The following is a 26,140-nucleotide window of genomic DNA, read 5'->3' as shown; positions in this document are numbered from 1 at the left end:
ACAACTACCATGACAACAAAAGAGAGCGGAGCAACGGAAAAATTCCAGATGGAAAAGCTGGAAGAATACAACCACAGAGAACTGAAACAATTTTGCATAGAATTAGGCATTTCAACCACAGGACTGAGCGCGAAAGAGGACTTCAAACGAGCCCTGGAATCTTGGGCGGAGACGGGTAGGACCGTACCCCAAACACGAAGCCACGAGACACCCGAAACAAGCCCCACGCCGACGGAAGAAAGAAGATCGGGTCTCTCCCCAGAAGAGGTCCGGGAATGGGAAAAAAGCAGGCTCCATGAATTAGAACTGGCACGACTTCGCTTAGATGGAGAGCTCAAATTGGCGGAACAAAAAATAACGTTGGAACACTTACGGCTCCGAGATGAGCGAGAAGAGAAACAAAGGCAGAGAGAGCTAGAAGAGAAGAAGCTAACCTACGAACATGAGCGCAACCTCAAAGAATCAGAGATTCGGAAGCAGAACAAGGAGCTCGGGGTCCCCGAGCGCACGAACACTCCTGCCCCTACAGACCCCAAGGTCCACATACCTAAAGATGTCGTCAGAGAGTACTACAAGAACGATGATATCCAGCAATGGTTCAAAGCGTACGAGGTAGCCATGACCTCCCACCGGATTCCCCGGAGCGACTGGGGAGCCGGGTTATGGGGGAGGTTTGTCAACGAAGGGCGAGACGCCCTGCTGCAACTCCCGGACCATCTGATGACATCTTACGACCACATGAAAGCCGCCCTCCTCCCTCGAGTTCGAGCCGGGACAGCAGGTCTGGGTGATGTCCCCGGTTGAACCCTGTGCCCTACAGGACAAATGGTCCAGACCCTTCAAGGTGATCGAACGCAAGGGGCCCGTCACCTACTTAATCGACATGGAAACTTCCCGGAACCCCCTACGGGTCCTCCACGCCAACAGACTCAAGCCCCATTTTGTACGCTCTGAACTCAGTCTCCTGATGGCTACCGATAATGGGACGGAAGAAGACTCCGAGCCCCTTCCGGACCTGCTGAGGACCCTCGAGCAGGATGGCTCCGTGGAAGGTGTCAGACTCTCCGAGGCCTTGTCCCCGGAGCAACACCAAGAATGTCAAGCTCTCCTGACACGATTCGCATCCTTGTTCTCTCTCACCCCTGGGGTCACCCCCTGGTGCCTTCACGATGTGGACACCGGGGACAGCCCCCCTATTCGCCACAGGGCGTACCGCGTACCAGATCGGGTGCGCGCCTGCATCCAGACCGAGGTGTCCAAGATGCTGACACTGGGAGTGATCGAACCCTCGGACAGCCCCTGGGCCAGCCCCGTCGTCCTGGTCCCCAAGGCCGCCGCCCCGGGCGTTGCCCCTGAGCTCCGGTTCTGTGTGGACTACCGGGGACTGAATGCCGTTACCAGGACCGACGCTCACCCTATCCCCCGGGCAGATGAGCTAATTGACCGTATGGGGGCCGCCCGCTACCTGAGCATCTTCGATTTAACAGCGGGCTACTGGCAAATCGGCCTCACCCCCAGGGCCCAAGAACGATCCGCCTTCTCTGCCCCGGACGGTCACTACCACTTCAGGGTGATGCCATTCGGCATGAAAAACGCTCCGGCAACATTTCAACGACTCGTGAACCAGGTACTGGCGGGCCTCGAAGGATTCAGCGCCGCCTACCTGGACGACATCGCTGTGTACAGTCACCACTGGACCGACCACCTCCGCCACCTGCGGGAAGTTCTACACGCCCTCCAGCAGGCCGGGCTCACCCTCAAGGCCAGCAAATGTCAAGTGGGCCAAGGGTCCGTGACCTACCTAGGACACCAAGTGGGAAGCGGTCTGGTGGCCCCCCTCCAGCTCAAGATCGCTGCCATCCAGGCCTGGCAACCCCCTACGACCCAAACCGAGGTCCGGGCCTTCCTGGGGCTCACCGGGTACTACCGGCGGTTTGTGAAGGACTATGGCAGCATCGTGGGGCCCCTCACGGAGCTCACATCCAGGAAGAACCCCAAAACAGTCAACTGGACTCCGGACTGCCAATCGGCCTTCGAGAAGCTGAAGGCCGCCATGTGCACTGCCCCCGTGCTCCAGGCTCCCGACTACGGCCGGGAATTCATCGTACAGACGGACGCCTCCGATCATGGCGTGGGGGCCGTCCTCTCCCAACTCAACACCGAGGGAGTCGATCAGCCAGTGGCATTCATCAGCCGACGCCTGCTGGCCCGGGAACAGCGCTGGAGCACCATCGAGAGGGAGGCCTTCGCCGTAGTATGGGCCCTCAAGAAGCTCCGGCCCTACCTCTTCGGCACCCACTTTCGGGTGCAGACCGACCACCGACCCCTGCAATGGCTGATGCAGATGCGGGGGGAGAACCCGAAACTGTTGCGCTGGTCCATCTCCTTACAGGGGATGGACTTCACTGTGGAGCATCGTCCAGGCCAGGACCACGCCAACGCAGACGGCCTGTCACGCTTTTTCCGCCTCGGCGAGGAGAGTCCCCAAGAGGATGGCTGACTCTCCCTGCCTTCAGCTGGGGGGGACGCATGTTGGACAGGCCTCGTAGCTGGGCCGTCCCCCCCTCCGCACAACAGGGCCCGGACCCCGGCTCTCCCTGAATCCCCAGCAAGAGCCACCCCGGCAACCCCCCGAGGTAATCCACAACCCGTCCACACCGGGACTCCAGCTCCTGCACCCTCCCGTACCGGCTGGCCGGGTCCCCGTCAGCACCATGGCCCCGGCCCGGCAGCCATCTTTGGACACTACAAAACGAGGCCACGTGGCCTCGACTCGACCCCAACCCTGGGCCTGGCCCGGCCCCGACATCGAGGCACCAACCTCCACACAGGAGGTAAAGAGACCACTTGGCAGGTCAATGAAAGAAGAAGGCGTCAACGGCTCTCCTCCGCCGGGTGCCTCCCTGGGCGCTGGCTCCCACCCCCTGCTGGATGTCGGGACTCCCTCATTCCGGACCTCCCGACCTCAAGGCGCGAGGGTCCGGACATCAAAGGGAACCAGACCTATAACTGGGGCAGCCCCAGACCAGGAAGGCAGTTGTATCCTGGAGTCGAGAGACACCGAGAAGAACTCATCCTTGGCGGACTGCTGGCGCTGCCGCAGCCCTGCTCTGTGAACCCTTCGTCTTGGCCTGCTGGCGCTGCCGCGGCCCTCTGCAACGTGAACCATCATCTTGGCCTGCTGGCGCTGCCGCGGCCCTCTGCAACGTGAACCATCATCTTGGCCTGCTGGCGCTGCCGCGGCCCTCTGCAACGTGAACCATCATCTTGGCCTGCTGGCGCTGCCGCGGCCCTCTGCAACGTGAACCATCATCTTGGCCTGCTGGCGCTGCCGCGGCCCCCTGCAACGTGAACCATCAGCTTGGCCTGCTGGCGCTGCCGCGGCCCTCTGCCATTTGAACCATCGCCTCGGCCTGCTGGCGCTGCCGCGGCCTGACCTTGCAGACTCCTAAGCTCGAGGATTGTGAGCTTCCCTCCTGCCACCTCCTGTACCGATCCGGTACCAAGACTGTCCCACTACCCCCTTTCCCTACAGAGACTAGAATTGAGAGGACCCTCGAGTCCTGAATCTCCTGTACCGCTGATAACCTTGCCGCAAGAACCCTATATAAAGAGTGTTGATCTCATCCTTGTGTGGTGTCTATCTGTGGGGAGGGAAGTGACTTGTCTGTACGATCGCCGGAGACGGCCCTCATCGGAGGCCTCTCCCCCAGTATTCGGCCGACCCTCTGGGTCCCCGTCTAACACCATGGTAGCTGCCCGGCAGTCGTGGATTGTTCCAAACACAGCGCTGTGCATGACCTTCCCTGGTATGTACCACTTGGTGACCGGGACGTCCATGATGGAATGCCATCAAAGTCAATGCTTTCTACAGTCTATCATGCAGTGATGGGGTATTCTACATTCAATGCATGCGTAACGACTACTTGACTCGTGCCATGGTGATGGGAAGGTACAGGTTAGCTGCTATGAAGGATGTTTTGAAAATAGTGTCACGTATGACGGTTATGTGGTAAGTGCCATGCGCTGGCAAGGAGACCCATTGCTGCTGCTAAGTAGGCATGGGACATGGCAGATGTAGTGTTGTGCATCGGGGCTACCTGATGCATATCACACAAAGTCCATGGTGGCTACCATCAAATATGTTTCCACGTTAGCTGCCGCGCATTGAGTGACAATTCTTGGTGACTGGGGAGTGGCTGGTTTACATTTTGAGGGCCACACATTTTTATTACACATCAGTTCTATATCCTTGTATTTGTTCCACGCTGACCCTCTTTTCAGCTTTTTGGTTTTAAATGCCTAAAACAGGCTGGGTCTTGTGCAACGTCACTTCCTCCCTTCCCAATGAAGACCCCTGCTCTCGGAGCGAGAGAAAATTAAGAGATGTTTTTACTGAAGTGGCGAGAGCAACACAAGGTGTCATTCGTTGCTGAAGTGGGCATTGCCTCCTGCACTTGTTAATGAAGTGAGTGTAACCCCCCAGTTCAACAAGGGGTGACTGAAGACTGGCTACCCCGATACAACGTAGGCAGCATAGTCAAGATGGCGGAGTTCAGACAACATTCAGGTGGACACAGACATGGCCTTGATAGAAAACAAAACTGGAACCTTCATCCGAGGGTACCGTGTGGTTGGGAGAAACAAGTTGTGTATTTGGTGGGAGGCCACCAGACAGAACAAACACCATTGTAAACCCTTTCTTCAACCATAGTTAGTAAAGAGGTATTCAATCAAATAACCACCAGAGCCCTGTGCTGCCGAATGCTCCAGAGCCCCCTACTAGCACACCTGCATGAAAGAAAACATGGCTCCTGTGAGGAAGTGCTTGCCTCACAGCTCTCTTCAACTCTGCCTTCTGGCCACTGCTGGGGAATGAAATGCGTGACTCACTCACAACTCCCCTTTACTCTGGTTTGCTTAAAGACACTGGTTGGGTTGAAAGACTTGACTTTGACGTGTATGCCTTCTGGATACTGTTGCGCACATGAAACGCTTCTCTCATACCTCTCTTACACTCGTCTTCCTTAACAGCACCATAGGGGGTTGAAATGCTTGACTCGTTTCTTACCTTCCACTCATCTGGCTTAACAGCACCACTGGGGGATGAAATCCTTGACTCATACCTGTATTCCATTCAAGGTTGGAATGCTTGACTCGCATCTCTCTTAATGCTCGACTCTGCATCACTCTTCCACTCTTTTATCTTAACACCACTATTCGAGGATGAAATGCATGGCTCACAAATGTCTTCCATGTAAAACGCTCTGATACCTTCGAGGCTGGTTCGCGCCATATACCCCCCAACCCACCCCTCCCAAAAAAAAAACTGCGCTGTTTGCTTGACTCAACTATGTCTCTTACTCATCTATCCAAACAGTTCTTCTTGGGGGTAAAATGCTTTATTCACTCCTTTCGTCCCCTCCACTCGTTTAGTTCCTGGATACCGAGTGACCGCCTAGCGGCGTGGACGGAACAGGTGGAGGGGAGCATGAGGGGGATATTAGCACCAAGGTCGAGAAGACTAAAATGAAGTGGGGACACCTGAGGGATGCCGAAGCACTGAATGAGTAGGCGCCACTGGATTCAAGGGAGAAGCCTCCCCCTCCATCCCCGGTTAATTGGGACCTGCGCCGATGGGGTGACCTGACACCCAGAGAAGGCCTGACGCTTCTTGAAAAACAAACAAGGGCGCGGCCAGAAGCTTGTCGCAACCAGAAAAGGGAACATGTGGGTGGCTTCGCTTTGCAGAAGTAGGCGTTGGAGGAGAATGTCCGAGTCAAATGACACAGGGAATGGGCTCAAGGGGGACCCGGACATTGGGAGTACAAATCGGCACAGGCACGCTAAAAAAAGTGGCCCACATTTGCACATTGCCTTTCTGCAAAACACTGATTTGGCGACATTTTACTAAAATGAGGGGCGATTAGTTTACACTGGCGAAACACACCTGCAAACAAGTGAGGCCACTTTTTCTCTGGCCCCCTGCCCCCGCTCAATATGCATATATTAATGGGCAGGCCCAGCGAGAGAAAGGGAGTGACACCTCTGCCCATTGATAACAAGCATTTGCAATGCAATAGGTCTCGCATTTACATTATTTTGAGCTATTGACATTGTAAATGACAATGGTTTTTTTGTTTTTCTTTTTTAAAACATAATATAAAAGGCATTGTCGTTTGCAATGTTAATAGCTTAAACTCCTGTAATGCGAGACCTATTGCATTGTAAATGCTTGTTATAGTATGTTACGTTCAGTGTGGCTCTCAAATGTTTTGAAGGTATTATCAGTATCTTAGCTCCGTAAGGGAAGTTTCTTGACTCCTGGATGCTGAGAAATTTAGCCACAGTGGTGCGCATTAGCCAGAGCTCTAGTGAAGAAAATTAGGTCATTGATAATTATGCCGTTTTTAGAGTTGTAGGAGGGATCTGAGAAGTGTTTAGGGTTTTTTCCTGAGCAGGTTGTGCATCATGTTCGCGCTATATAAAACTTTATCAATAAATTAAGGATTTGGTTGCGTTCCTGGAGAGATTAGGAGGGTAGACTATAGAGAAGGAATTAGAACCTGCCGGTATTAGATTCACTCCTTTCATCTTAACGGGCATAGTGTAACGCCTGATATAGAATTTCCTGCTACCCTGTCTAGGTTAAGGTCTAAGGCAATTGATTATCACATAGTGATATTGAGAGCGACCTACGCTAATAATGATCATCCATGGTGCAGGTCATGTAGGCTTGCGAACGGCCGCCACTGTGTGATGAAATTGTCGATACAAACCACTTCCTACAGCCTTCCTTTCCTAGTTCCCATAGTGATTGTCTTTCTCAAGTAGTCCCACTATGTTTATTTGTTACTGTTCTAATGACGATCATCTTTCTATTTTTGTAATTTTTTTTCTTTCTTTCTTTATAAGCAAGTATTTGCTTTTTACTTTAAGCAAGTACTTGTTCCTGTGTGGACAATTTTGCTACACACTCAGCTCTAAAATGTGCAAGGTAGCAAGTAAATATTGAGCTGGAAGTACACCAGCAAAATGAAAAATCCTCAAAATATTTTCATGCAGTTTTTCAATTCCAACAATGTGTTTTCACTAACAAATGAAAGTGGCTCATTTAAAAAGAAAATGTAAATTAATGTCCGCCCATTGACGTTTGCAAGCTCAGGAGCAGTGGTGACACGTTTGTGTTAGATGAGCAAAGCACAAAGTAAAAAAAAAAAGAACTCCAGAAAGGAAATAAATGGCAAATAGACATTTACTGTGGGTTGGGGGCTGGGGGGAGTTGTAGAGGCAGACTATAGTGATAATGCGTTCTGTCATAGGAGATCACTCCACTTCTAGCCTCCCAGCCCTTTGTTTTTCTTATTTTGTCTTTGTTTTCAACAAAACCCAGTACATAATAATATGGAGAAAAAAATGAGTGAACAGATATCTGTCCCCTTCCCTGTGCCCTCCCACAGAAAGCCATGACATGATCATTGCATCAAGCTTTGGTAATGCATATAATTTTGTTACAAAATACATTCATATCATATCCATTCAATAAATGCTTTTGTTTTAGTGTTATCAGGCCAGACTTATAACATTCTATTACATCTCGCTTCCTTCCATCCGATTGTTATCCCACAGTCAACTAGATATTCGCGCGTCTGTTATTTTCTCTCCTTTTTACAACTGTTTGTAGTCAATTGGTACATTAAAGTTGTCAGGACCAAGCCCTGTATATCTGTTTTCTTTGTTTTTGTTTTCCTCTTTTTTCACCTTCTGCTTGTGCCAGCGTTATCATATGTCTCGCCAGTATAGCTAATAAAGGGTAACTCCCCAGAAACGGTTTGGAAAAAACCTGTAAATTGACACTGTTGTTAATTGTAACGAAAATTATGCTTGGGAAAATGTGTAAAGCTTCACAAATTCATAAATTGGATAAGGAAGATAACCGATGAAAAAATGGCTTCGATGAACCAGATAAGTAAATCGAAGAGCTATCCTGTAGAGGGAGAGAAGGGGTGAAATTGTAGCATTATCTATATGGGGCACAAGTAAGGAATTAAAATGTATTTATTTAAATATCTTTGACAAAGTCTTTGAAACTTTCCGTACTCTGTGCTTTTAAATTCGAACATCTCCTCCAGTTTTCTTATGAAAGTATAGTCTTTCTGCTTATTTGGAGTGCTGCCCCTATTTTTGAGGGCCAAGTTGAGGTCCATTTTCATTATTTCTGCACAAAAGAAAGTAGGTAGAGCAAAAAAAACGATGTTCTCTATCGTGATATGTTCCTTCGACTCGCGGCTTGTATTAATTGGTATAATTAGGCCTGCAGAGGGAAAGCTAGAAGTAATGACAAGGGCTTTTGCTTTAGTTTAAAAAAAAAAAAAAGTTGCCAGTAATTTGACCTTTACATTTTTACGTTATTTGCACTAGCCACTTTATAGAATGCAGCAACCATTTGAAATGTCAGCAAATTAATGATTCATTTAGTTTTATCAGCACCATTTAAATAAACTGTGTCCTGCGCAGTGATTGATCGAGTGTGATTGCTGCTAGCTCCAGCCTCAACCTGCTTTTGACATTTAAACATATAAAGATGACTAGATATGACCATTCAGGTGCTAAATATATTTTACATCTACTTTTAACAGCACAGATGAAAGTATTAAGAGATCTGGTCTCATTGTCATTGAACTGTGAAATATTCAACCTTGCCTGCCCATGCTTAGTACTGTTGACTTTTTTATTTCCATTGGAAGATTAAAATTAAATGCTTCACTTTTCATCAACTTTTGGGAATTAAATTGAAATTTAAGAGACTAAATTCTTCACAGAGAACTTCTATTTCAACACGATACTCTTGTAGGATATTCTTTTTTTTTCAAGGGCACTGCACAGAGGTTCATTGATCAAGTATGATGTAGTTTAACGTTTTTCTTATCCGAGTTCTTTATGTACAGTTTATTGAAGCTCACAGATCTTATTTTGCACAATGCCCAAGATCCATTTTAAAAACACACCCTGAACATAATGCAAAGCCTCTGCAAGCGTACTGTGCTCATTTCATACTACATGTTTTGTTAATTTAGAAATTATGTTTTGAAAACTTCTGGAGGCAGAAATATGGGCTTTATTTTTTAGCTTTTTAATTTTTGTACCTGCTAATTAAACAGCAGCAGTGCAGAAGCATTATAGTGAGATATTAAATGCTGCCTTCCACTCTGTTTTATTTTTTGCAGGTGTCCCCAACTTCATATTTTCACAGTGCTTGTGTCTCAAATGGATAGCCCTGACTAAATGGGAAAGCTAACAGACTAGTAATACGGTTAATTAATGATGGGATCACTTTGTACTAAACAATTCATGATGTATTTAAGCCCTCTTCCCCCCCCCCCCCCCCAGTATTAGAATGTTCTTAAATATGGCCCACGCTGGGAATTTTGATAATTGTGTTGGCCACTAGACCAAGCATTTATTCATTTGATTTGATGTAAAAGCATAATATGGTCGTCGCAAACATTTGCACACGTTTTCTAAAATTGCAACCCTCCCAGTTTGTTACAAATTGTACCCTGTGCTAACGTGCGTGCATTAAAATCGAGTTTTAGAACTCGAATAACAGACCTCAAAAAAGAGATATGCGTTGATAAATTGTTTTACTTTTGCCCTGTACCTTGCACACCTGCAGATAACATTCTGTTTTCTTTAGTATCTTTTAAACTGCCTGTACGACTATGTTATGATGTCAAATGTACGTGTCAGTAAGAATCTAATAGGAATTAATTTCAGACACAACACTAAGATCGTTCAGACTTATTTTGAAAAAGTCACTTTAGTTTCCTACCTCTACATGTGGGGCAGAGCAACAGCTGCAAATGCGTGTGCAAATGGTTCTTTGTAAAAAATGCTTTTGTTATTCTCGCAAATGTTCTTGCTTTTAGATGTGAATAGTCTGTTATTTACAATTCAACTCGTTTGCTAAATTTCACTTAGGATCAAAGCCATTCAAGTGCAAGATATGCCACTTTGCAACCGCTCAATTAGGAGATGCCAGGAATCATGTGAAGAGGCACCTTGGAATGAGGGAGTACAAGTGTCATGTCTGTGGGTGAGTAAATTGCTGCGGCCACTGTTATATTAAGTAGAAGATGAGTGCAGGATACGCATTGCTTTGGCGTCCAAAACGGTGACTAGAGCATAAATGGCGGGCATTATGCATGCATATCCGGCTTTCCATTGTTATGGTAAATTCCTTAAATACAGTTATGACATGCTTCTCCTGCTTCGAATTCTGCATGGGAGATGAACAATTTTATGGGCTACAAGGTCAATTTGAACCTGTAATCTGTAAATTGACTAAATTATAGGATGTTCATTCACTTTGCGAGAGAGAACTGTAAATTCCATTTAAAGACATCAAAAATATATAATATAGCTTTAAGTATGTGTGTGTGTATGGACGTATGTTTGTGCCATGCCTTTGTAATTTTAGGGCCATTAGCGTGTCTCTGTGCTGCTGAGAGTTGTTATGCATTCACGAAACAAAACCAAAGATTGTGGTTCAAGCAATTCAATCTTGAATATTGCACATGTGGGACGTGCACATTTTTTTCCTTCAGATGGTAGTGTTTTATGTGTCTTTGTTTTTTCCCCCCGCTTCTTCGAGCATTTTTGTTTTCCTTCTTTGCTTAATGAGTATTTCTTCCAAAGAATAATTTGTAATGTTTAATTGTCTTTCAAATGCGTTGCGTTTAATGGAATACACTGAGCCAATTTAATGCAAAACTAATTAATTTCAGAGAATTGTTTAAAAAGGTTTTAAAATGCCGTGGCACATATGGTATATCATCGGCATTGAAAGTTGGATTTTAATACCCCATTTCTGATTAAAAATATATTTTAACGTTATTATGCCTGGGAAATTAACTAATATATGCATCTTATAAAAACACTTTGCTCAAACCTGTGTGACCTGCTGCAGAGGTCTTTTGGCTAATGCAAAACATAGCTCAGGTTCAATTACGGGGAGTATAATTTGCAGATAAATGTAAAGGGTAATGTTCAGGTTGTAATTTGGACTGCATTTCTTTTTGTTGCTGCAATGCACGGGAGAGTTTTGCATTGTCCATGATGAGTGACTTAGAATATACAACGTCTCATACTTATAATTTCAACTGTACAAGGATTTTTGTGAGAGGAACAATTGAATAGATATGCGTGTTTAAATTGGAACTTCACATTTTAATAAAAAGGATATTCTGAATATTTCTTTAAGTCCTGCTCAAAGCTCAATACGTTTCCAAATTGAATGTTCGATGATAAGCAATCTTCTAAAGACTCCACAACACAATGTATTCAGTAACAATAATGTGTCACTTCATTTCACGATTGGATAAAAAGAAAACAATGAACAGTTGTCTAAGCCCATTGTCTTTTTTCTATAGAACGTTTTTTTTAAACCTTTTTATATAAATTTAGAGGAATCTGGGCATTGAAAACGTGGAGTTCCGTCACTCTATCCATGACTTCACATCTTTAGTTTCCATTCAGTTATATTCTACTCTTGCAGAACATTCCTGCGCTCAGATTAGTGTGAAGCAAGCAAAACATGTATTTCTGCTGGCAAATAAGTTTTTTTCTTTATTTTGTTAGTTTTACGTTTGTACGTGTTACATATTGATGCTTGCAGCTGTGAATTAATTGAGTAATGAACATTTATAACTTACATTGGCTGCTAAATAAGTAGCGTTTAAGCTAATAACTTCTATTCACAATTAAGTTGTTCAATGGATATTTTACATGGAGCGCAAAAACTCCTATAATAAACATATTATTTTTGCCCCAGATTTATTAAACCTTCCCATTGATCATTTATTTCAGTGTGATGCTGGACAGCACCATCAGTCATGACCCAGAGTCTAGATGACAACCTGCAGAGTGCCCTTGGTAGAGATTCATTATTGCTTTTAAGAGTGGTTACTCCTTTTTCATATCATCATCCCTCTCACTTCCAAATATTGTAGCACAGCTGTGTGTTTGTACATCACTTGGTAGCTTAAGACAAGTTTGCAAAATTCTAGTTTGATTATGTTTAGATGAGGGACATTGTGAGCAAGGCTAATAATATAAACAGAGTAGAAAACTGTGATGGGTTACACAGCTTCTAATATTACTATAAATATATCTGTTTGGAATCAGTGTTTGTTTTCTCCCTGCCAAGACTTTCCTATAGCATTAGAATAGTTGTAGGGGCCATTATCCTGTCATAATGTTCTCCTTTACTGACAATACCATTTAAGGTTGCATATATTCTTAACAGGGAGGGTGGACCACTGTGTTACATAAACCTTAAAAGAACTTGAATACTTTTTTCAGCAGTAAATAGAAGATTGGAAATAGAACAATTTACTTTGTAACTTATTTTGACTCCCAAATCTCTGTACGCTAAGAATTGCCATTTCCTTGTCTTTTTAAATTTGTTTAAATGTCTTGCACAATCTTCGACATGTTAGACAGGCTTTCCTTTTGAATCACTAAATAACAAAAGTGAAAGAAGTCCCAGGGTTTGTGTTTTTTTCCTTCAGAATTTTTTTTTTAATTTCTTTTTATTGAAAACAAAGAAAAAATTACATAAAATTAACTCTCAGGTGAATGCATTCAGCTCATGGTTCAATGTGGCACAATACAGAATCAAATATACAACAATTAGTACTAAGGTCTAGGGGATTCCTGTGCTCCCGGGTCCAAACCTGGCGTGGGTGGCTCGCAGATTTCCCCATGGTGGCTATTCCACGCCCCCATATCTTCCCCCACTTCTGTGGGCAACCCCTGGCCACATACACTGACCTCTCTCTAAACATGCACCAATCAAGGTCCTCTGCCCATTTGTTGATTGGGGGCGGCTGGCTGGCTCCCCAGAGTTGAGCGATATTACGTTTGGCCACCATATATGCCAGTGTGACCCACTGTTTCTGGTACACATTTAGATTGGATGGCTCCCACACATTCAACAAACATCTCCGGGCCTCCGGCCGCATCTCCACCCCCATAACTTCCCTCAGCTCATCGTGAATCTTTGTCCAATATGTCTGTATCGCTTCACAATGCCAGAGGATATGCATCAAGGTGCCAACTTCTCCACATTCTCTCCTACAAACTCCACTCTCAGCTCGCCCCATTCGTACCAGACGAGGCCCAGTTATGTAGGATCTATGCAATATCTTCAGCTGCACCAATCAGAGCCGCATCTGGATAGTGACTACCTTGGGGGACGACACCGCCTCCGTCCAATCCTCGTCATCAAGTTCTAACCCATCCGCACTCCACTGATCTCTAATCCTCACCAATGGGTTTTCTGAGTTGTTAACCAATTTCCGATATATCAACGAAATGGTTTTCTCCGGAATATGCCCATCCAGTACACGGTCCTCAAGAGGAGACGCCTTTGGGAGTTCCGTGCCTTTGGGGACATGGGTGGTGAGAGCATGTCTCACCTGAAGATATCGGAAGTATTCGTTTTGGTGTAGACTGTACTGCCTTACGAGGGACTCAAACGTATGCATTGAGTCTTTTCCCCACACATCTTTTATCGGGGTAATTCCAATAAGGTCCCATCTATCGAATCCCTTAGTCTTCCACAGACTGCCCAACTTCTCAGAGTTCAGTAAGGGGGTGGCCAGTGTCAACCTACCTTCCCACCCAAGACATTTGTTGGCCGCATGCCACACCTGTGTCGCATGTGCAGTCGGGCCAGTCAACGGAAATCTCCCAGGCCTAGAATACAGAGCTCTATCAATCATCCCACCCGGGGCTTGACCCCGGTCCATGGCGTAGCCCGGATCTCCGGGGAGTCCGTAGACAATATGATTCACTGCGGCTAGTTGCGAGGCCCAATAATACTTCCGCAAATCTGGGAGTCCGATCCCGCCATCATACCATGGGAGAGTTAATTTATTGAAAGCAATGCGGGCCCCACCATCCCACAGGAGCTGCCTCTGGAGGGATTCTATCACCTTGAAGTACGCGGACGGCACTGGTTCCATCGAATTCTGCAAAGCATACAGAAACCGGGGCAAAGCCATCATCTTCGAGAGAGCGGCCCTTCCGAGCAAGGAGAGTGGAAGAGTCTTCCAGCGCTCCACATCTTTCTTGCACCTATTTAGCGGAGAAGCTAGATTATTCTCATACCGCAGCTTTGGGTCAAGCGTGATGAATATACCCAGATACTTAAATCCTGCCGTCTCGATGTGAATGGGGCACGACTTCGGGATCACCGGTGGGTCGCCCACCAATACAAAAAGCACCGATTTGGCCCAGTTAATGGCTAATCCCGAGTATCTGTCAATAATAGTGAGCATATCGAGAAAATCGCGGAAGGATTCCTTGGGACTAGTGAGATAAAGCAGCACGTCGTCTGCATATAACGAGATCTTAAGTTCCCAGTCAGGTGTCCACCGCAAGCCCCGTATCGACCTATCCCATCTAACCCAAGCTGCCAATAGCTCCATCGCATCTCGTACATGGCCCCTCACCCAACGATGACGATAATAGTATTCATCATTCCTGTTCTTGTGAGCCCTCTCTGCTTCGCCGCTCCGTCTCTGAGGCTCTCCCTGGGAGGGAAGACTCTCTACCCAGTCTGAGGCAATTTCCGGATTGTGAAAGAACCAAACCTTCCCCTCACCCTCAACACTCAATTTAGCAGGGTACATCATGGCGTATTTGAGTCCTTTGTCACAAAGCCACTTCTTGACTCCAAGGAAACTTTTCCGCTGCCTCTGAACTGCCTGTGTAAAGTCTGGAAAAAAGTTGAGGGTGGAATTTTCGTACTTCAGAAGGCCCCTAGATCTGGAGGCATGCAGGATAGCGTCTCTGTCTCTAAAGTTGAGCACCCTCGCGATCATCGGCCGAGGTGAAGCCCCCAGTCGCGGCCTTCCTCCCGGAATTCTGTGTGCCTGTTCCACCGTGAAAAAGTTCCCCAGTCCTTTCGGTTTCAAATGATTAAGTTTGATGTCTTCCACAAAAAGGTCAGGGGCCAGACCTTCAGCCTTCTCTGGGACACCAATGATGCGCACGTTGTTCCTCCGGGCCCTTCCTTCGTATTCGCTCAGCTTGCAGCTTGCCATATCGCTGGAGGCCTTAAGGTTCCGGACCTCCCGCTGCAGCTGCGCCACATCGTCTGTCAAACTCGCCGTTTTGATATCCAACGACTTTACCTTTTCACTTGTTTTGGTGAGATCAGCCCGGATCAAATTAACCTCAATGGTTAGTGCATCCAACTTTTGGTCCAGTGACTCCATCTTTTGTCCAAGGGAGGTTTTTACCCCATGTATAGCAGCCATCACATCCTGTAGCGTAGGGTCTGATGCAGGGCCCGAGGCCTCTCCACACCCATCCTGCAGCTTTCCAGACCCAGTAGGTGACCCTCTGGATTGCGTGTAACGATCCAACTTGTTGGCTTGGATATATCGGGACCCCCTGATGGATTTGGATTGCTGTTTCTCCGCATCAAGCTTAGTCACCATTTCAGTTTTGGGTGTTGGACAAGGCACTCGGCGTCCCAATGTCTTGCGACGATGACAAAAGACAGTGTTTATTGCAGGCAGAGCGCTCTTGGCCTCTCTCAGGGCCTGTCGGTATCCTTCGCCGCCGGCGTTGCTAACTAAAGAACTAGAGGGCCGGCCGGAGCTGTGGCAGCACTGTTGCGCACTTATCAGCGCACTTATCAGCGCACTATTCCATCTTCTGGCCTGGTCCTCAGCACCCAGGATGGGTTACCACGTCTTCAGCCCACCGCCAGTCACCAGTGACTCTCCGCCGCGCGGGCCCCCAAAACGTGCCGCCCGGGTCACAGCCGCTCCATATATCTTGTCGATGCCACACATACGCGCCCTCTGACCAGTGCACAACACTCTGGGGCACTCTCCACCGCCCCCGGCGGCCGTATAGCAAAGCGGGAACATCCGGGCCGCGACTCCGCTCACCAGCCCCGGGGTCACGTACCACTACCAGCTGCCCGCTTCTCCCAGGCAGTGCCTGTAGCACCATGTTTGCGTCGCAATGACCGCATATATCCACCAGTGGCGGCGCAGGCACGTGTCTCCCTCAATCCAGCGGATGGCATAAGTGGGGGGGGCCCCCGCTCACGGGGCGAGAGAGATCTGATGTATACGTAAGGCCGGACCAGTAACCGACCCCGCTGTTATTGCACTTGCGCCGGGGTCGGGATCAACTCGAGATCCCAGCTTTCGAGCATGCAGGCCTCAAGTTTGCCGGCGATGTATCTCCGGCTCCCGGCGTCAGAACGGGACGCGGAGAACAGCGTCTGGCGCCGCTTTACCTCCGCCGCGGATTTCTGCCTTCAGGCAGCAGGATTATGAACAGGATGTCTCCGGGGGCGGTGAGGGTCTCGGGAGCCCAAAGCTCACGCAGCCATCTTGGACTCGCGCAAAGCTCATCCTCCTTCAGAATTTTTAGGAAACTGGAAAGGAATACTGCTTTTGATTTTATTTTTCTCTTTCCAGTCCACCTCAGTCGAAGGTTGATATTTTATCTTTAGTGATAGAGGTAGTAAACTAATCGTAGAGACATCTGCTAAGAAACCTGTTGTAAGATGGCATCACATGGGCCCTTTTGGTGGACCTGCATGCTTAGAACGATGCTTAAAACTGTGTAGCAATCAGATTTAACCAGTACCATTGAAAACGCTAGACATAGTTCAATTCAATTCAAAAATCTTTATGCGAATTTCAGAAATTAATAAAAGCAATCTCATGTACAAAATATCATTAAATTCCCATTTAAAACTTTGCAGATTAACATTTATAGATTTCCGAATTTAGGCGACAGGTTATTATGGCAATTAAAGTGGAACAGATGTTCAGGGATTTTCCATCGTTTTACGAACACGGGTAATAAGTCTAAAAAAAGTGCTAGTGCGAAAGACTAATTCTCCAGTGTCCAGGGAGAGCAACATCAGATAAGACTTCCCCAAGGAGAGGGGCCTATGTTTTCTAAAAAACGGAGCTAAAAACCATTTAACATATTTTAAATAATTTTTACAAGAGAAGAAAAAGTGCAAATCATTTTGTGTGCTCACTCCATCATAAGCTAAACATAGTTATTCTGCTGATACAGTTAAATCCAAAAGGATATTTTTGGAACATTTGTTTAATGTGTAGTTGAATGGATGTCTCCATCCATGCTCTGTACCCACCATTTCCTGATTTTCCACAATGGTGATGTTACATCTGTTTGATCTTCATTTCTGTGTGCATCATATGACGAATACATTCAAAGTCTTCCATTCATTATTGGGTCACGTTCCTCACTACCCGGGAACAAGATTTGTCAGTCTTCCCTATCAGTTTATCAATGGGCATAAACTCTGTTAATGGGAGAATTTCTGGTACACAATGGGATGTGCCTCAGCGCCCACACAAACCGTAATCTCTCTGCACAGACTAGTTGATTTTGTGATGTGAACATCTGAAATAAGGCCACACACTGAAAACGTGCAGTAACCAGACTTTTTCTAGGTAATAGGCAGAGCCCAAAAATATTTTATTTTCCAGACACAGACTCAAAATCTTAAAATGCATTTTTTTTAAATTTAAATTTATTTACTAACTTTATTTATTTTACACAGTAGCAGGCACCACTGTGTAGTTATAGTTTGGACTGCGTTTCCATAGGAAAATGATTTATTTGTTTGACAAATCTTCACTAAACTTAAAAAAGGAGTTTCATTCACCTCTAGTAAAGTTTTGAAGTGATCCTCATGCAATTCCCTATAGGAACTTTACGCTACAGCTGAAACAGCTGAACATAATTTCACCAAATTAGACAGAAAGCTTGATCCTTTCCCAAAAAGCTTGCTTTTTGTGGTTTGGTGAACATCTCTTCAAAGGTATCAGAGAAATTAAGCTAAAAATGTATAGGTAACTAGCAAAGCGGTACTGCTGAGCAAATGCCAAGGGAAAAAACAACAAATGACTGGTTCTGTGCACTGTATCCAGTCCCGCAAGACCGAGCCCTGTGAATGGCTGGGCGCAACATGAAGAGAATGTTGCAGCCACCAATTTAAGACTCGGGGACTCTGTCCATGTGTCCTGAAAATTAAAACAAAACAATATATAAGGGAGCAGGGTAGGAGAACCCTGCCCTTTGTTGGGGGGATGGCCCACAGGGGTCAAAGTACCAAATAAGTTGTTGTTTTTACAGTGCTGAAGACTAGCAGTCACTTTTCAATTATCGTGGGACCAAAAAAAAGAGAAATGTTGGATGCGTATCCATGGGGTGTTGGGCAACCATGGGCGGTTGGCTGTCTGTGGGGGTTAGATTAAAGACCATGCATAGTAGCGGTAGGGAGTTAGGCCCCAGGTGCTGCGCTCATCTTCACACTGCTAAAGGACATGAGTGATGAGAGGTTGAATAACAGCCATTATGGGGGTTGGGTTTGTGCGCCCTGACTCAGGGCACAACCAACAGCTGCGCAAGGCCAAAGTCATTTGCTGAACAGGGCTGGGATAGGTGATAACATCTTAATTCATGTAAAAAAATAAATTGAAATTTACTGAAAAACAGAAGGTTGAAGTGATGTTATATAGGTGAAAATGTCAGTTTACAATACCATTTTAAACTTTATAAAAACACTGAAATTCACCAGTTATATTTAGCTGAAGTAACTATATCTTGCCATGCACAGCTTATGAACTCACATATTACATCATTCAAGACCTGTTATAGGATATCATTGATAACATCTCTTACGGCATCAGAAATGCCATCCTTAATGACAGCATTGCGCATGGACAGGAACATTACACTATTCACTGTCTGCAAGAGAAAGTTATTGCTAAAAAAGCTGCTAAGAAATTTCAACTCGGCATCCTTCAAGTGGTCAGTGTTGCCACAGTCCCATATCTCAGTGCTATGCAAGGTAGCAGAAATGTCCTAGCATGGAAGGTCCCTATGAAAAAATGTAATAATACTGCCTATCGTACATCACTTCCATGAGTGTCCCTTCCACTTTATGAATTCCAGATCAATTAGCAGCAAATGCAAAACTCCATGAAATAAACCCTTTGGATTTACCTTTAATCCTTTGCACTGATCTTAGGGGTTGCCTTTTGCGAAGAATCACAATTTCTTTTTTTTTGTATTAGTAGCTTTTTTTTTCATAAAACACCTCAAACCCTTTTAGCACTTTTTTAAACAGTTAGCTCCTTGCCTGCTAGTAGTGCTAAATTACTGGCCAACATTAGAGTAGGACTTTTTTTGGCCCATATTCTCTGATGCAGTGTCTATAATGCTACCATTGTAGATTAAAGATGGTTTGGGAAAAATTGAGTAATAAGTTAGGGACAGCACACAACTCGTTTAACACCCCGGGGTGCAAATGTTCAGAATTTCTAGTAGTTAAATCATACACAAAGTATTTTGTTTTTCACGGTTTTTGGTGCACGAATTCCCCACCTCATCATAGCCTCCTCATCACTTCTCGAGTCCTGCAAGAATCTGAATACTTGGCTCTAGGATTAACCTCACCAGTAAAAAGCTGGCTGCCACCTGCAAAGTGCCTGGATACCCTCACGCATGATTAGTGCGCCATACAAATACACAAAACATAACATAAAACTATCTTTCATTGTCAGTGTAATGATGTCCGATCTTTCTGATTATGATTGAGACAATTGTCAGCCAGTATCAAGACTATCAATAGCTGTAATGGAATCACATCCACATTTAGCCAATAAATGCATATGAAATATAAAAGTAGGGAATAAAAATGCTGCCCAAATTATTTTGACTAATCTGTTCAGAATGGATAATTTGAACAATTTAAAAATGGCAATAGTAGTCACCTTATTTACCTGACTCAGTCGAACAAGACAAAAAGTGTAGTGGCATCATTAATGTAATAAACGTTAAAAGAAAATTCTCATACGATGATAAATAATATTAATAGGCTGCTGAATCATTGGTGAAAGATGCGTAAAATGCTTAGGAAAGGCGTAACAAATCTTTTCATTTTGCAAAACGAAACCTGCTAAAAATCACTGACCTACCTCACTTCTCTCTTTAAATTCCTGCTTCCGTTATTGGATACCTATATTATTTCTGAATGACGCACTGTAGTTCTGCGGACGCACCTACTACTCTGGCCCAGCACTTGACCCATTATGTGCTCAGGGTTATAAATGTCTGTGTAATTGCAGCAACACAGCTTAGCAAAGTGGTCAGAGTGGGAACTAACACTTGGCACTCAGGCCTTCCTAAGTACAGCTGAGCGAAATCTACCTGTGAATGTTTTTCTCCTCTATAAATCAATCCTTCTGAGTGATGTTTGCAGTATTTAGTACTGGAACTTTCTGCTGCACCATGCCAATAGAGTGGGTCTACCCAATGTGTCCATTCCCACACTCATCCAGAGCCCTGCCTTGTCGCAACAATCCCTCATGGGATACTTCGGAGCACTTGCTAAATGTTGATTCATTCAATAGTTATAGCTGATTGTAAAAAAAAAACAACAAAAAAAAACCTTATTGGATGTGTCATTTTTTTCTACTCATGACACTATCTTTTAGAAGTGTAAATATTAATATGCATTGTAAAATGATAATCGATACACAAGCAGTACATGTTATCTATATACCTTATTTTGCATTTTAAACAATTTAACTGAATCATTTTATCTGGTGTTCCGGCCATTGTCATACATTTGGGAGGTTTTAGATGACAAACCTTTAAAAATGCGTTTCCGTGTTTATTGAAAAAAAAAAAAGTGTTGCTCAGATTGTGTTTCAGTATTATTTGAAGAAGTGTACGTTTGAGTTTTAAAAAGTTAACTTAGAAAGTTGCTGGAGATTGTTGTTGTTTTGAAACACCAGGAACAACAACATATTAAAGGCATTGACATCATTATTATTGATGTCTAAAAAATTTTGGAAATACTAAGTGAGGTCATTAGCTCATGAAAATCAGCAGCTCCTGCGTCTTTTTCATTATTTTGACTATTATTAAGACTATCTTCTGATGGAACTATGCTTTGAAATGTTAAGTGATCTTCCTGCAACCATAATTCTTTAACTTTGTCACTGAAACCTCTTTTTATGAGTTGTAATTCCAAACGACCTAAGTGTTATACTTTCTAAGACCATGTTCATTTAGGTTTCTCTTGCTACTTAAGTGAAGATCCAGCGTTTGAAGCCTTGAAGAACAAGGTCACACTGACCCTCACATATCAATGATGTAATGTCCAGTTTATTTCTTTTACAATGAGTGATCAAGCATTCCGATTTTGAACAAAGAAAGCAAACAGAATATATTTTCAGTAAAAATATACGTTGCTAATGTGCATTCTATAAGTAAAAGTCCTGTTCTAAGGAAGAAACTTTCATGATGGAAGGTTACATGTTTCAGAGTTCTTACTCATTACCCACAAGTTCTTGACAAGTAAATGGGTAGTTAGTAATCCTTGACTGTAGTATTTTTTGTTTAGTTTGGCTTGTACACTCTAGACCATTTGGTGTGGTAACTTTTCTCTCGCAACGTGCCAGCAGAAAATCATAGGATAGAAAAACACACTGGTACAACTTGCATCAGAAGCACTTTTTTTTACATTTCATGTACAACAATTTAAAAAAAAAAAAAAAAAAAAAAAACCTTTATTGAAATACTCGTATCAGTACAAGCGCAGGCCTACAACCACAGGGGCCGGCCGCAAAATCAGGAGAGCCAACAAGGAGCAACATCAATGTGTACGGCAAAACGAATACAGTATAGACGTGGAATAAAGTTGCTACACAGTAAGCGCCAGGATAATAAAGGTTTCATTTTATGATTTATAGAGGAGGCAGCAGCCATATCTAACAAGGCGTCATGCAACATATACAGAAAAAAGGGGGGTGGACGGGAGGGATATAGCCCCCCACGCAATCAGGTAACCATAGTAGGGTCAAGGCCCAAAGACATCCTATGCCCACCAAAGGGGTCAAAAATAAAGGACAAATCATAGCAAACAATTGAATAGGACGCCACATAGACAGCCCACCCGCCCCGAAAAAGGAGAAAGTGCAGACACTTGCGAAACGAAGGAGAAAGAACAAAGGGACATAGCCCACCCCCTAGGAAGGAAGCAAAAGGGACCATAGAACAAAACAAGCTAAAATAACAAACACCCCCCCCACCCTACATCACTGTAATGGCTATGGCCTACCCCACTAAACAGCGTGTCTGTCGCCCCAGAGTCACCCGAAAGATAGGAGAAAAGAGAAAGGGAGAAATAACGGAGAAAGAAAAAGGAGAAAAAGAGAGAAGGAGAGGAAAAAGAAGAGAGAGAGGAGAGGAGCCGGCGATCGAAATACACAACACCTCCCCACCCGCAACAAAGGTTCAATAATCGAGGTCAAAGAGGATACTGAGAAAAGCCCACACAGAGGATGGAGACAGGAACTGTCCAAATAATGAGGCCCGGAGACGCCATTAACAAAACGAAAGTCCCGCAGGCACCCAGGCACGATCACCCCTGTCCACTTCTATGAAGAACAGAACTGCCAGACCCCGGCATGGCCAAGAAACAGTACGACATAGCGGGCTCATACCAGTCAGGGAAAGCAAGTGGAATCTTCGCGGAACACCGTCCCGGCCACCAAGAAGCGACCAGGAAAACTCGGCAGCAGTCAGAATGCAAAAGTACACCAAATATCCACGTGGCCAAGTACAAAATCTGGGCTGTCCAGCACGAAGCAAAGAAATCGGGATGTAGGAAACACTGCAGCATCGGCACCGGGTCCACTTGATCCCTTAGAATCGAACACCCATCTGGAGAGCCCAGCACAGCAGCTGAAGGAGTCTCAACGATACCAACTCGGGGAGACGACACAGCGTCACAAAATGGCGGAGCAACCATGGCGGCGATCCGCAACTCCAAGTCCCGGCATTTCAAGGACAGGTCGATCCGCAGAGTAGCCAGGGCAAGGAAGACAGCACTCCGTGTAGGCGCCGCCCAAAGCAAACGAGGTCCGGGGAGAGCAACTGCAGCAACGTCCCTGTCTCCAGGAGGAAGACACTCCGAGGGGCCATCCGCCATCTTGAGCACATCGCCCGCCGCCATTGTCTCGTCCGCCTCCAAGTCCACCATGAGTGCCAGAGGCCACAGGATACACAGCCGATCCGCGGCGGACGGCTCCCGGCGGAGAAAGGAGAGTCACCAGAAGAACGGGCATGCTCCCCACAACTCTCGGGGAGCCCTGCACCGGATCCCAGGCGGGACAAGCAACAGGAGTGGGCGTCTCACCCGAGGGGTGCCGGACAACGCGGCCTCTCTCTCCGGTCCGGCAGGCAATCGGGCATGTGGGGCGGCCCACTATCGGGGGTGGGTCCGCTCCGGTGCTTCCGGCGCGCGGCTCTCAGGCTCCCACCATCGGGTCTCTCCACCGGACCCGGACCGCCGGCACTCCGAACACCTCCGGGCAGACACTGCACTCGAGGCCCCAGCGTCAGGGCCGGGAAGGCCGGCAAGACGACAAGGGCAGAACGCAGAAACCACTGCACGCCGGAGCCCCGGAAACAGACGGTAAGTGAAGGCTCTCCCTTGGTAACCGAATTCGGAACGCCCCGAACAGGATTAAAGACAGGATAGGCGGCGGGGAGGAAGGGATCTCGGATCGAGGCGTTTATGCGACCGTTCCGATCGCCATCTTGGCTCCTCCTCATGTACAACAATTGTTGTAAAATGCCAACTTAAGTTTGCGCTTCAAGTCTCCTTTCAAGATATGCAAAACCTTGAGTTTGAGAGGAGTATAGCTGTAAGATGACTATGTTCAGCATTACTGTGCAAATAACAAAACGTACGTTTGAACAGTCCGACTAAAAGCATAGCCAAAACATTGTGATATGAAGTTAGCATTGAAATTCCACACTTTTCGCTGTTTCCCAGATTTTGCGATGATTATTCAGAGGTTTGAGTACTTTCCTTCGCCGCTACCAAATGGGGGAGGATGGTTAGATATGTATTTGGGCCCTAAAAAAATGGAGTACAAGTAACTCAAGCTCACAATTGTGTTGACAGATCAAGCTTTGCTACAGAAGCAATAAAGTATTGGATTCAATTAAACACTTGTAAAACAGTAAGAAAATAAAAGATGGAATATTCAGGGAAGATGCATGGAAAATAAGAATGTATTAAGCTAAATGATATTTTAAAAGTAAGGAAAATCTTGAACGATACCAATGGTTCACAGATTTACAGGAATGTGTAGGTTGTTTGCAAAAATTAAGAAAAATGTTTCTTTTAAAAAGTAAGCAGACTGAGCATCAGATTTGTACATTAAGCAGTGATAAGTTCAACCACTGGGGTTCACTCCTACTAGAGAACAAAATGTCACAAATTCTTGCCTGAGACTGTTTTTGATGCATTGTCAGTGGACTTGAAGTTTTGGGTGCTATTCCATTCTGACCTAGGGCTCAATGTACAAAAATATTGGTTGCAAAAGGTGGATGCAAATTGCACAGCGAATAATCTGTGACTATTCTTTAATTTTACAATATGAATCGGCTGTCCTGTTTTCAGTTTCTATTTTTGGTAAATTCTGGTGGGGTTTTTTCAGTGTTTTCAATATTTTAAAAAACAGTTGTTATCAGTGGTTACACATTTTCACGCCACGAAAAACAACAGAAAAAGTGTTTTTCCGGTGTTTATGGAACGTTTTGCTTTTATCATTGCTTGCTTTCTGCACTGAAAGAACATGGTATATAGACAGTGTACGTATAGTGTGAGGTCCAAAGAGATTTTTGCAAATTAATCTTATTGTAGTACACCATACAATACTTCTTCAGTGAGTCTTTGGTCATGTGCGCTCGTGCTTTCCTTCCCCTGTAAACTTCTGTGAAAAGGCCCTCTCTGCATTCATAGCCCCTTGGGCTGAGAACCGTCAGCTAAGGGACACAGTTGGGATAACTCTTTCTTTGATGCCACATAAAGCACGAAATGATAAATATTTGCGCTTTAGTTCCTGGGCATAAGAAAACAGTGCACCAAAATGGACTAAAAAGTCAATAGCATCCCTCATTAACTCTGAAGATTGTAAAGATGCTTTCAGCATACCACCTAACAAGTGGCAAGGATCTCCTACAGGGAATCACTTCAGTTCGGGTATCAATTTTGACAGGTCATCACACAAATGTTTTATATACGTAGCTGAATCACTACAAATACAAACAATACCACTCCAATCTTTGTTGAACTTGGAAAGAAGCTTTTTTGCAGAGCATAACAAGTGACACTGCGTTCCATGTTTTCCAAAAGTCTGGTGTCACGTTTTCACCACTATCCCAGATGCTTGGTGATATATATACTTGTCACTATACCTTGCAATTAATGTTTAAAGCCTGAGGTGTTGGCAATTCGCCTACTATCAATACTGACCCACTAGAAACTATGGTCTGATGTATTATGGGTTTTTACCCATTCTCTGTGGGTAAATGTGATGACTCATATTATGAAAGATTTTTATGAAAATAGCCATTTTACCTATCAGTGAAAAAATCAAATTCAGCCAAAATATCAAATGTGAGTTTTATATGTCCTGATTCTCTACAGTTTATAAAATAATTAAACTAAACCTAAAACGTGAAACTAAACCCTGCATCTTTAGACTAAAGGCCATAAAACTGAAAAAAGTAAAAGGAAGAAGAAACAATATTTTAGTGGCATCCCTAAAGAACAAATCTCAAGCAGAATAATGTTAGCCAGTCTTTCTTACTGCTAGCTTGTATAACAAAGTTACATTTTATCGACCCCTTCAGTAAGAACAAAATGACTCTAACACTTTCCTTTTCCTTTCTTTGAATGGCATTTAGTTTGTGGTTGTGCAGGTGTTTTTTCAGTGTTTATATGTTTTCACCGGTGAGGGCTATTTTTCTTTCAGTGGGGTTTTATTAGTTATTATAGGTTTAAACCTAAAACCCCACAGCCTAAATATGAACAAGGTACTGATCCTGCTTTAGGAATGCATCTGAAGAGCTGGTGGTGATCTCCCAACACAACTTGCTCCCAAAATCGTCGTACAAGATTCACAAATTTGCCAACCTCCTCTGAGGTAATGCTATGAGTGGTTTGCAAATGCAATTGTGGTCACAAACTACTGAT

At 45.0% G+C, this 26,140-nt stretch overlaps 1 protein-coding gene across 2 annotated transcripts in view; it reads left to right on the top strand.

Moving 5' to 3' along the window:
- Positions 1-26,140, top strand: part of ZNF407 (zinc finger protein 407) — a 1,826,025-nt gene that overhangs the window by 298,528 nt on the left and 1,501,357 nt on the right. For both annotated transcript variants that reach the window (XM_078687829.1, XM_078687830.1), the window contains exon 4: positions 9,982-10,096. In XM_078687829.1, the coding sequence (XP_078543955.1) occupies positions 9,982-10,096 (115 nt within the window). The remainder of the gene's footprint in view (positions 1-9,981; positions 10,097-26,140) is intronic.

This window comes from Lissotriton helveticus, chromosome 4_1 (genome assembly GCF_964261635.1).
Source record: "Lissotriton helveticus chromosome 4_1, aLisHel1.1, whole genome shotgun sequence".
NCBI lineage: Eukaryota > Metazoa > Chordata > Amphibia > Caudata > Salamandridae > Lissotriton > Lissotriton helveticus.
Note: the sequence above shows the minus strand (reverse complement) of the source record. Positions and strands in the feature narration are given on the sequence as shown.